Genomic DNA, 13050 nt, shown 5'->3' on the forward strand with positions numbered 1-13050 from the left:
CTGGTTGAAATTTTGAGGGCATTTTTACTCTATCTCCTCTACTCATCTCTACTGAGATCTATAAATAGTCCCTCATATCTCTGTAAAGACAATCTTGATGTTTCTCCACATCAGTGGGCCTACTGAAGTAAAGTGAGTTTCATATCCATAAAGTTTTTGTTGAAATCATTGAGTACAATTTAAAGATGAAAGAAAGTGGAGCAGCTCATAATAAAATAGCCAATTACCTTGACATTGGTAACAATTTAGGATATAAAGTGAGTCCCTGGCACCTAATTGTGATATTCTTATCAACATATCAGTTTAGGTAAACCCATCCGTTGATACATCCAAAACCACTTGTACCCATCTCATCCACGTCTCATCCCTTTGATATCATTTTCTATCATCCATCTTGATGTCGTATGTCGTCGATGGCGTCGTCCGACGGATAAAATCACTAAGTGAATGTAACTACGTGATGCGAAATGTCCTAGACGAAATGTACATGCAGGGCTGACGTGTGGGAATTCACCGAGCTCCGAGCTCCGAGGCAGTAGCCGTTGACGATGACGGTGACCTTCTGACCCTTGTCGGAGCGACGACGGCGACTACGGCACCGAACGGAAGGATTCTGTTGGGGCTCGCACATAACGGACGGGCGCGGCCCATGCCTAGGAAACGCTCAAATTCGTAATCTTCTTGATAATTTCCTCTCACCTAATCTAACCCGAGCGCGGTGGAGTGCAGCCAAAAATATACTGTAGAAAGTAATTTAACGGGCGAGCAAGGGGAACGACATACCTCGTCGGTGACGGTGTTCGACGTCGAAGATTTGTCGACAATGCATATGGCGGTCCGAGATGAACTTGTGAGGGACGTGCCGAGGAAGGTACGGTTGACTCAAAGATGGTGATGAAGCGGCGTGAGAGGAAGTGATCGAAGATCACATCGAGGAGTAACACAGCGATGCGCGCGCGGGTGCGGGTGGCAGCAAGCGACGGGCGCCATGGGCGCATAGACGGCAATTGGCAGCGGACTCGCAAGCACGCAGGAGACGTCAGGCTCGCTGATGCACGTGCAATTGGCCGATGGCGAGCGTTCTGATACAACCGGCGGGAGTTGCACGGGCAAGGCCGGTCATGGGTGCAGGAGTGGCAACTAAAGGCGAGCGTTGAGGCAGCAGTAGGAGGTGGTTGAGCAGCCGAAACTGACAAAGAGCTCGTGGGTGAGCACGCGTGCAGTTGACGGCTGTCAAAGGGATACACTGGCGCACGGATGCTACCAGCATCAGCAGATGGCCGATGGCGAGCGCTCTGATCAGCAGATGGCCGCTTGAGGGAATGCAGACGCGCGGTTGCAACTAGTAGAGGGTGCACGGCGTCGACCGGCGGTGGACGCGCGAGTGATCGCCGTTGGAAGGCAAGTGAGCAGCGACTGGGCGGATCTGCGGGCGTGCGAACGACTAGTCAACGGTCTATGCCATACACGCGGATGCGCGGGCAGCGGAAGACGGAGGGTGGTCACACAAACCGACGGCCGGTGGTGTCTGCCTCGTGGGCGGGCGTTGACCAGCAAAATTTTGCAGATGACAGAGAGAGGTCAATGGGGGAAAGGGGGGGGGGGGAAGAAGGAAAGCCCCTGTTCTCCTCTTCCTACTTTCTCCTCCTTCCTCTTCCTCTGATGCTTCTCCTTTCCTCTCTTCTCATAGTGAGACCTGGACGATAACTGAAAATTGCAATTCCAGATCTGAAACAAGAACGTGGGGCCATCATGGTCTTATTTAGGCCATGATGGGCCCCTTTACAAAGGGTCCAAGAAGGGGAGTCCAATAAGGGACCCCCCTCCCTTTTACAACACAAATAACTGACATAGGAAATGAAATGATGAGACGGACAAAAATGATGACAAAAAGAAACCAATACGGACGAAGACGAAAACATAATGGTGAAAAAACAAACGATGTGTATGTGGACGTGCTCTACCCAAGGTATTTAAACCCGGGTGTCTTCACGGACGCTTTGGCATGCCGGTCGGGCTGGATTCGGACCGGTGGCGATGCTGGTGATGGCGATGATGTCGGTGATGGCTCCTCTGATGATTCGTTGGCGTCGTCTAGATGCGCTCCATCACATCTAGTATTCCCTATATTCTTCCATGCATTTTATATACATATATCTTCTAAATCTAGAGTGATTTGGTCCTTCAGTACTCCTTGTTCTGGCTCGGGCTTCCGCCTCTAGTCCACATCTTTTTTTGGAATTTCCCTCATCTCCATTTTACCCCATTAATTTCTCTTTAAGATTTACCGAGTATTTGATTCCAAGTAATCTAGAGAAAATTGAGAGCCTTAAGATTTGACTTCAAGGAAGTCAAACGGGTTAGTCTAAAAATAGTAATACAATATGAAATGACTCCTTTTATAAATTACATAGTGAAATGAAATTATTAATACTTTTATAAATAGTAAATGCATAAATGTGCTTTTTTACCAAATTATGAATAAATAAAAATGTCAATTCTGAATAATGCATATGATGATTTGTACTTATAACTAGTCAAATAGCAGTTACTTTTGGACATAATATCCCACCTTTAGAACACTCCTAGAATTATTTATTGACATTTTACGGTTCAGATCAGTCACTTATTGATCCAAACCCACTTGTCCATACACAAGATGTGTTTGTTGTCTCGCGTGTCAGAAATGCATACACAATGATATCAACATTCATATCATGAAATTATATGTCACTAATCATTTTATGAACGTGTGATTGAAATTAAAGAAAATTTATCTCATAAATATTCACATTATTTCATAAATATTCATAAAAGTGTTTTTATTTTTAGATTATTTTAAGAAAGAGTCAATGGAAAATGTCATGCATGAAATGATATACAAAATGATACTGGAATTTCCCTCTAGATATTGTGATTTTTATATATTTTAGGATACTTTAAAAATCCAGATTCTATTTCATAACTCCTTTACATATTTTAATCACAACATAACTTTTAGAGATTGATTTATATTTGTTTCATGATTTTTAGGCTTATAAGACCTGAGATTGGTTTGTACAGAGGGTTTAGAAAGAATCGGATCGCAAGAGAGGGCTGTTGGTCGATGGGAGCATGTCAAATAGGCTAGGAAACTGAATTAACATTAGAATAATCAACCAAGTTGACTCTCCAAGGTTCAAGTTGATGAATCCTGAAAAACTTTAGAAAATAATAGTGATGCTTTAATTACCTTTCCACAAAACCAAATGCACCAATGTTTATTTTCTTGAATGAGTCATCACGAGTCACACAAATATTGATCCTATAGAAGTATCCTTACAATCACTGGCACATTGAATCCATTTATCGCCTACTCGACAAGTGAAACCATTGATCTAAGAGGATATTTCTCATTATTTGGGCTGCATTGAAAGGAGAGTTCCCATGGACAGGGTATATTTTTTGGGCTTTAGTTATTTTAAAATATAAATATTTATTCAAAAATCTCGTTCACTTTTAATGTAATTTTTTATGTCTAAGAAACCTTATGCTTGTGACCCTTTAGGTCCATGGACCCATAAATTTAATAACTCCATAACTGGAATAACTCTTTATTTGATGACCACATTATTTAACTATAGCTAAGACATTTTTTAGTTCTAGGATTGACTTAACTCAATCGATAGATCGAGCAGCTAGCAAGTGGGGTCCCCAACTACACCTCATCCTTTAGAAGGTAAAGGAAGTTAATAATCTATTTCATGGAAATTTTTTATCATCAATTACCTTGTATGTATACCTCCTCACACATGAAACCAATGGGATCACTCAGGGAATTGGTCAACTTTATCGAAGTTCCATGAAATAACTACTTATTTGACATTTCTATTGTGTGGGCCATGAACTTTATTGCATCCTCTTCCTTAAGTTGAGCCCTCTTATGATTAGGGTGTATAATCATATGTTGGCCACAAATCACCTGGGTGGTTTCATCGATGAATTTGATCTGAAACTTTTTGAATTGCATGACCAAAATATAACCGTCCATCTACAATATATATTTGGTGTCTCATGTGTAAGGACCACTCACACAATCATAAACTGAATCAACCAGATTGATAATTAGGTATAAAACCATCCATGGGTTCATAAATATCAGTTTCTTGAAATATTTCCCTGAATAACATCCACTATATCTCTATTTAGCAAATCCTCATCAATTATTACATGATCAAACTTACTTATCATATGACTAGGAGCATATAGTACTATTCTATAATTAATATACATCACATATAAGGACAAATGATTACCACATTTAGTTCTCATCTTTATTTTTTAATCATTGCATATTTCCTTGGAGTTTATTATATACATCACACATGCAAAATAATGAATATAAATGTTTTAACAAATGCTGAAGAAGATGTGGACTTGGTGTTTGATTTGCAAGCCATGCATAATCCCATCAAATCACCCATTTCGAAAAAATAGTTGAGAAAGCTACATTTGAGAACTAATTTTTTTACACGTGTTATGCGTTGATTATGTCAAGTGTGTGGTGAATGAAGTGGAGTTCAAGACACTTGGCTCCGGCTCTACCTTTTATAAATCCAAAGTAAATAAAAATGAAAGAAGAATGTGACTGATATTAATGTTTAGATTATACATATAAAGGCAAAGGATTACCACATCGAGTTCTCATCTTCATTTACTAGTCATTGCATATTTCCTTGGAGTCTATTATACAAATCAAACATGTAAAATAATGAATATAAATGTTTTGACTAATGCTGAAGAAGATGTGGACATGGATGTTTGGCTTGCAAGCCATGCATAATCCCATCAAATCACACAGTTGGAAAAAATAGAAGAGAAAGATACATTTGAGAACTAATTTTCTTGCATGTTTTATGCATTGATTATGTCAAGTCTTGTTTGTCCGTGTCACCGTCATCGTGTGTGGTGAATGGCTCTGGCGCTATTTTTAATAAAGCCAAATAAAATGAAAATGAAAGAAGAATGTGATTGATATTAATGTTTAGATTATAAAAATAAAGACAACGGATTACGACATCAAGTTCTCATCTTTATTTAAAAGTCATTGCATATTTCCTTGGAGTCTATTATACAAATCGCACATGCAAAATAATGAATATAAATATTTTAACAAATGCTGAAGAAGATGTGGACTTGGATGTTTGGCTTGAAAGCCATGCATAATCCCATCAAATCACCCATTTGGAAAAAATAGTTGAGAAAGCTACATTTGAGAACTAATTTTCTTACATGTTTTATGCATTGATTATGTGAAGTCTGGATTGTCCATGTCACCGTCATTCTGTGTGATGAATGACATGGAGTTCAAGACACTTGGCTCTGGCTCCACCTTTTATAAATCTAACCACAAGCAAAAAAAATGCATCCAAAGGAAGACATATAACATAGACCTCACATGTTTGTTATCAAATTTTTTTAAAACCCTGACCTGAAAGCATACAGACCAACCCTGTTTCCTTCTAGTAGAGTAATATTTATTAGAAAATGTTATGGAATGATCTAGAGTCAACAGAGGGAGAGTTGACCAATGCCAATGGATAAATTGTCTCCATTTCAAGAAATACGAACACTACGCTTGAAGCTCTTGTCTAGCTTGAGAGGAAGCTGGGGACAACATAGAAAGAGAGGCCACTTCTTCCCTCTTCAATGAGCTGACCAGAATCATCACTTCCTGGGGAGGAGTTTTTAAGGGAGATGAGTGAGATCAAAGCAAGGTCAACTAAAACTAGGGAACGACAACCATCATCCGTCACGTCATGTCACGTCACGGTGACAGCAATGTGACGGATGACCTGACGGTGACGGCGACAAATTTAGGGGCTCGCGACGGTGACAGTGATGGATGACGAACTGGGCGTGATGGTGACGCGACGGTCACGGGGGGCCTCGAACGAGTGACATGACAGGACGGGCGTCATGGATGAAGGCCGTGACGGATTTTAAAAAATGACCAAAAAAGCTTAAAAATAGTTAGATTTAAGCTTTTAGACTGCTGAGATTTCACCACGTGGTGTCGTTAACACGAAAAGTCACTGCATTTTGCAGAAAAGTCCCTTCACTAATTTGCGTGTGCAAAAGGATGCCATCCAAAGATAATTGGAGATATGCCCCTCCAATATTCTCTCCTCTGCATGGTTGTTTTTCCCGTCACACGTGACGGTGACGCCGTCCGGTGACGGGGATATGACGGGGAAGACGCAAACCATGACGATGACGTCAACGTGACGGATTTTTCCAAAATCTTTGGACGCGAATGTGACGATGATGGAAAAGTCCCATCACGTCCGGGGCGTCACGTATCGGACGTGCCGTTCCCTAACTAAAACCACTAAAAGATGACAAACCCTACTCTTCCGAGCAGTTTCCAGGTGGGCTTAATCCAATAAAGAGACTTCTTTGAAAACTGGCCCATATTTAAAGGCCCAAAAGACTCGTCTCTCCCCCTTACCATCTTCCTCCTGCAGCTAACACGTTTCCCTCCGCCGAGCACCTCGGCGGAGCAGCCATGGCTTCCTTGTCGCACTTCCTCTCCACCTCCCAAAACCCTAAACTAAACCCTCGAGCCCTTCCAAACCCTAACCCTAACCCTAAACCTAACCCCATCGCCAAGACCGCCATCCTCGTCCGGCCGCGAGCCAAGTCTCAGCAAGTGCACTCTCCCCGCATACCCCACTCTTCATCCTTCCCCAAGCTTCATCTCCCAGCTCTGAACGAGCCCGAAACCCTAACCCTAAACCTAACCCCGCCACTACCCTCGAATCCTCTCAGGCTATGGCGCGACGTCGAGACAGCAGCTAGCAATGGCACGGCAGCGAAGTTCCCTTGGACTGTTTTGGGCATCTCGCCGCCAGAAGCGAGGGCGGCGCTCGTCGCCGCTGCGATTTCCTTGGCGTTTCGGTTCGTCTTGGCTGAGCCGCGATCGATTCCTTCGCTGTCCATGTACCCGACTCTCGATGTCGGAGACCGGATTGTTGCAGAGAAGGTAATCAATCAATGGTGAGATCTTCATCTTTGGTGGGTTCTACTGCTTTGAATCTCACCTCGAAGCATCGATCAGGTCTCGTATTTCTTCAGAACACCCTGCGTGGACGATATTATTGTATTCAGGAGTCCGCCAGTGCTGCAGGTTTGTAATCGCATCGATAAATCGTTGAAGAAATCGTAATTCCTTTGTTTGTTCTTCAGGATCTTGGGTACAGCGAGCAGGAGGTCTTCATCAAGCGTGTCGTCGCCATGGCGGGGGACGTAGTCGAGGTGATCTCTACTTCTTTCCTACTCGTTTGCTCTTCTTCTTGTGGTTTGATTCTGAGTTTGGCTGATCATCAAAGGTGACGAACGGGAAGCTCGTGGTGAACGAAAGAGAAAGACAAGAGGAATTCATCCTTGAGCCGCTTTCATACGACATGATTCGCACTGTAACTCCCCTCTTCTTCTTCTTCATCATCATCATCTTCTTCTTCTTCTTCATGAAAATTCAAGAATTGATGCAGATTGTGCCAAAGGGCAGCGTTTTCGTGATGGGAGATAATCGGAACAACAGCTACGATTCCCACATCTGGTAAAACTGGTTTGATCTTGGATTGGATGACCGTTCTTGGATTTTTTCTTCCCTGATTTGGTGTTTTTTCGTTGATCATGGAGGGGGCCTCTGCCGGTGGAGAACATCGTGGGAAGATCAGTGTACAGGTACTGGCCACCGCACAGAGCAGGAAGCATTTCCTGATTAGGGTTCTTCCACCGATTCTAAACCAAAGACCCAAGCTTTTCGCAGTTTTCTGATTCCTACGATTCATGGTGTAAATCCCGTTCATTGATTCAAGAGGAGTTCTTTGTAGGCTTCTTTCTCAACCAGAAGTCAACGCAAAAGCCTCCGTTGACCTAGAATGAGGATAACGTAGATGGGTCAAGGGAGAGCTATAGTTGACTTTTAGGACATTTCTCTGCTTTTTGAAGCACTGGACGTGATTTTAGGAGGTGGGTGCAGTTATGTTGACTAGTCAATGTCAACGTAAGAGAAGAGAAATAAAAAATGGCATGAAGAAAGAAGAGAAAGTAACACAAAAGTCGAAGGAAAGAAGAATAAAGTAAGAAATCCCTAGGGTTCGCCCGTCCCGATGCCGGTATCGGGACAGATGCTGAACTGGATACCAGAAATGAAATTTCCAGTATCTGTTTTTTTTCGATATCCGGATACTGGATATCGGTATCGGTTGCTACAGTGCCGACATCCGATACCGGCATCCTTCTCTCTCTCTTATAATTTGAGAAGCACATTTAAACCAGGTTTCTCTCTCCTTAAATTTTGATAGGCATGGATCTCACACATTGCAGAAGTAACGTGGGCAAGGGGGTACCACAGTACATTATTACTAAGTAACTTAGTTATTATATACAAGTGACTATTTTTGATTTGTTCCATATGGGATTGAGGGATTCTGGTTTTGTGTTAAATTCGGAATCCCTTTATCCCATATGGAAGAAAAAAAAAATTGCACACTATATAATAACAAGCATTGAATATATATTAAAGTCAATTAATGTGATGTAAAGTAACAAGCATAATGTCTGACGGCTGATTATTTTATCGGTCGATATTGGATATCGGTTTTCTGATATCCGGATATCGAAAACCGGTATCCGTCTCTGACATCCGGATATTGGAAAATCGATCTGGTGTCTGATTTCGTATTCGTCCTCACCCCTGATAGACGGATATCGCCCGATATCTGGAACCGTCCCTTTTTTTTCCGGATATCGGTTGTCCAATACCGGTTATCAGATAAAAGGAGACTAAAAAAAGAAAAAGAGAATCTATACTACTATAATAGGAATTGGTGTACCCTTCTGGTCTCTGATTGGCTGACAAAAGAATGAGAGAGAAGAGAGAGAGTGAGAGAGCCCCCTCTCTCTCTTCTCTCTCACTTTCTCATTACCGTGAGAGGCGATGATGCCGGCCCGCTGGAGCGGAGGTTGAAGGATGCGTTCATCGCCGAGGGGAAGCCGTTGGTGCTGGATAAGCTTAGGTTGTTCGTGCGAGGCGAAAGACGAGTTCGAGGCGAAGAAGCCTAAGCTTCCTCGGCCGGCGGTGTCGGCGACGACGGCGAAGACGGAGGCGGCGGCGGAGACGACGACGAAGAAGGCGGTTCACAAGGACAAGGACGGGTTCATGACGATCACCATGACGGAGAAATTCTACTGCCGGGCGAGGAGCATTTTTGAGATTTTGATGGATGAGAACAGGTGGAAGGGATTCACGCAGAGCAATGCGAAGATCAGCAGGGAGATTGGAGGGGTGTTCAGCCTGTTCGACGGCTCCATCAAGGGGGTGAACGCGGATTTGAAAGAAGAGAAGTCGATTCTTCAGAAATGGCGGTTCGCGAGCTGGCCCGACGGCGTTCATTCCACGGTGAGATTATTCAATTCCATCGCCATCGCAATTCTGAAAATTGATTCCTTGTTCTTCCTCTACGATCTACCCCGTCTTTCCAACTCTGAAAGTCTCATTTTGGTCTTGAAATTCCTTCTTTTTCAACGATCTCCCCCTCCATTCCAACAGCGAAAGCTCATTCTGATCTTGAAATTCCTTCTTGTTTTTCTTTGACGATCTCCCCCCCACATTCCAACTCCGAAAGTTCATTCTGATCCTGAAAAATCTTTCTTCTTCAACGATCTCCCCCTCCATTCAAACTCCAAAAATTCATTTTTGATCCTGAAATTCCTTCTTTTTCTTCAACGATCTCACCCCACCATTCCGATTCTAGAAACTCATTTTGATCTTGAAATTCTTTCTTCTTCAACGATCTTCGATTACAGCTTCTGGAAGTTCCTTCGATTACAACCTCACAAGGCCATAGTTTGGTTACTGTGAAGGTTGGGAGGAGCAATCCGCCGGAGGTTAGACGCCGCAAATGGTCTCTTCCCGGGGCGGCGGAGAAGCCGCTGGCGGTCGTTTCCGACGCCGTCCATCGTCGGCCATGGAAGGCCGAGAGAGAGATTGGTTTCACCATGGATTGATTTAGTTTACAATAAATGGAATATTAATGATCGAATGCATCACAACTTTATATCCAATAATTGCTTTATAATCTTACGCCTTTCACGAACACATATACTTAATTAGTTAAGCAAACTTAGATGTTATCAGAACAAAGAATACAATATTTACAATAAATATAAAGCATTCTATCTTGAATGAGTTTATTTGGAATCAGATCTTAACATTAAAACCAATAATTGCAATTCATATAACTGATTTAATTCACAATAATTGGAACATTAATGACCGAATGCATTAAATATAAAGCAGGTTTATCTGAAATCAGACATTAACATTAATGTGAAAAATTTTAAATCATATAACCGATTTAATGTACAATAATTTGAACATTAATGACCAAATGCCTTTCAGCTTTATGCATATATTGTTTATCTTAATAATATAAAATATTGTTCAATAATTATTTCCTATTCATTAGCCTTTCACATACAGCAATATTCAAATAGTTAAGCCAACTTAAGTGTTCTGAGATCAAAGAACACAATTATTTCATTTTTAACCGGGGCACGCTGATGAATAAAATATAAAGCATCTATCTTGAATGAGTTTGTTTGAAACTAGATCTTAACATTAATACAAATAATGTCAATTCATATAACGGATTTAATTCACAACAACTGGAACATTAATGTATATACGCATCACAACTTTATGCATGTATGATTTATCTAAGTAACAGCAAATATAGTTCAATAGTTGTTTTATAATCTTCCGCCTTACACTGGTTCATGAATATTGAGTAATTATTGCTTTTTAAAATATCTCTAGGATGGTCGAGAGCTTGGGGAGAAGCGCACCTAGGAAACGGGTAGCTCCTTGGCTCGCTATCCTTGATTACATTTTTAGTTTGTCACGACGCTTCTCCGTTTGCAGCATCGTTGACTTTTTCTTTATTTTCTCTCTCTATCTGTGTGTGTGTGGAATGGCTGAACCTCACTACGGGTGGGGGGATGTGGTGGGGGACTCAAGCCAGCCGCTGTCTATTCACCCCACACTGCGGTACGCAGATAAGAGAGTGAGGCTGATTGACTGAGAAGAGAATGAGACAGTCAAGCGAGCATTGCAAGCGAGCCCCTAGAGCATTGCTGTCTATTCCGCCGGCTCGAGCGGCGACAGGGAGGAGGGCGGGGTGGCGGGGGGGAAGGGGCGCGGGCGGCTGGGGAACGAGGAGGCACGGTGGCGAGGAGGGGGCGCGGGCGGCAAGGAAGGGGGGTGGCGGCTGAGGGGAGGGGGCGATGGCAGCGGGGGGAGGAGGGCGGGGCGGCAGCGGGGAGGGGGCGCAGGCGGCCAGGGAGGGGTGGGGCGGCGGCTGGGAGGGGGCGCGGGCGGCCTGGGGAGGGGGCGCGGGTCGCCAGAGGAGGGGCGGGGGCAGCGGCTGGGAGGGGCTGCGGGCGGTCGAGAGAGGGGCGCGCCGATGGCTGGGTGGGGAGCGGGCAGTCGGGGGAGGGCCGGGGTGGCAGTGGGGAGGGGGTGCGGGCAGCCCGGGGAGGGGCAGGTCTGCAGCGTGCGCACATAGCCGCACCGCATAGACCCGTGTGTGGTGTGAGGTGCGGTGTGCAACTATTCTGTGCGGTGCGATGTGTAAAATTGGTCTACCCTTCTGGACGCTGATTGGCTGACAAGAGAGTGAGATAGAAGAGAGAGAGTGAGAGATCCCCCTCCCTGCCGCCGGCCCGCCCTCCTCCCCCGGCCTCCCGTGTCCGCGTAAAGGCACGAAATTCACACCGCACCACGCAAAAAGGCACAAAAAATTATATAAAGCAAGCATTGCGAGCGGGCCCGACTAGTAAGAACAAAATAAGAAAGAAATAAAATCACAATGAAGTCGAGAAAAATATGAAAATAAGGATGATGAAAAGAAAATTAAAAGGAGAAAATAAAAAAAGAAAGAAAAAAAAGGAAAATTTAAAAGATTAATAACAAATAAGAAATTAAAAAGATAGAAAAGAAAGGAAGATGGAAAATATTAATACAAAGATGAAGAAATTAAAAAGAAAAGAAAGGAAGATGGAAAGGATTAATAAAAAAAGAAATTAAACAGAGAGAAAATAAAGGAAGATGGAAAACATTAATACAAAGATGAAGAAATTATAAAGAGAAAGATAAGAAAGGAAGATGGAAAAGATTAATAAGAAAGAATAAATTAAAAAGAGAGAAAGGAAAGGAAGATGGAAAACATTAATACAAAGATGAAGAAATTATAAAGAGAAAGATAAGAAAGGAAGATGGAAAAGATTAATAAGAAAGAATAAATTAAAAAGAGAGAAAGGAAAGGAAGATGGAAAACATTAATACAAAGACGAAGGAAATAAAAAGAGAAAAAATAAATGAAGATGAGGAAGAAAATGAAGAAGGGAAGAAAAAGATAAGAAAAAGAAAGGAAGAGGAGAGTGGGGTGAACTGTGAAAAATGAGGGGGAGGTTGCAAACAATGAAAGGGCGGGGGAATGGGGAAGAGAGTGGGGTGTGGTGAAAAAAGGAGGGGAGGTGTTGATGTGGCGAACAAAAGATGGGGGGTGACACCAATGAACTGTCCACCTTGAGATGACGGGGCGATGGTCCTGGTCCGATCTCAATGATCCTTGGTCCAAAATTGCAAACTCTACAGATAGGGAACGACACATCCCCATCATGACTGATGACGCTGATCATGGTTAAAATATCGACATATATTTTTTCATGTCTCCCACCTCCATCATAGGCATAGTTGTTCTGTTCTGTTCATTTCAAATGAACAAGAAATTCGCACAAAAAAACCACACAGGGCCTTGTTCTTTGTTCTGTTATTTTTTTTTTCAAAAACAAACAAAATTTTCACATTCGCACAAATTCGCACAAAACTAGAACAAAATTTGCACAAAACGAACAAAAGAACCGCACACGGGTCTGTGCGATGCTGTGTTCGGAAAACCGAACAGAACGAACAATTCTCACAAATTCACACAAAAAGAA

At 42.8% G+C, this 13050-nt stretch overlaps 2 protein-coding genes across 4 annotated transcripts; both read left to right on the top strand.

Moving 5' to 3' along the window:
• Positions 1-6477: 6477 nt before the first annotated feature.
• LOC144701142 (chloroplast processing peptidase-like) lies at positions 6478-7876 on the top strand. Of its 2 annotated transcripts, XM_078572868.1 has the most exons (6): positions 6479-7024; positions 7100-7168; positions 7228-7296; positions 7371-7457; positions 7533-7600; positions 7684-7876. In XM_078572868.1, the coding sequence occupies exons 1-6, from the start codon at positions 6548-6550 to the stop codon at positions 7763-7765; spliced, it is 852 nt and encodes a 283-aa protein (XP_078428994.1). In that variant the 5' UTR covers positions 6479-6547; the 3' UTR covers positions 7766-7876. The 2 variants fall into 2 exon arrangements, with proteins under 2 accessions (XP_078428995.1, XP_078428994.1); XM_078572869.1 differs by lacking the exon at positions 7100-7168 and having other exon boundaries at positions 6478-7024.
• A 489-nt stretch (positions 7877-8365) lies between these two features.
• LOC144701143 (uncharacterized) lies at positions 8366-10130 on the top strand. Of its 2 annotated transcripts, none has more exons than XM_078572870.1 (2): positions 8366-9448; positions 9856-10130. In XM_078572870.1, the coding sequence occupies exons 1-2, from the start codon at positions 9020-9022 to the stop codon at positions 10054-10056; spliced, it is 630 nt and encodes a 209-aa protein (XP_078428996.1). In that variant the 5' UTR covers positions 8366-9019; the 3' UTR covers positions 10057-10130. The 2 variants fall into 2 exon arrangements, with proteins under 2 accessions (XP_078428996.1, XP_078428997.1); XM_078572871.1 differs by having other exon boundaries at positions 8907-9448; positions 9913-10130.
• Positions 10131-13050: the final 2920 nt, after the last annotated feature.

This window comes from Wolffia australiana, chromosome 3 (genome assembly GCF_029677425.1).
Source record: "Wolffia australiana isolate 7733 chromosome 3, ASM2967742v1".
NCBI classification, from domain to species: Eukaryota; Viridiplantae; Streptophyta; class Magnoliopsida; order Alismatales; family Araceae; genus Wolffia; species Wolffia australiana.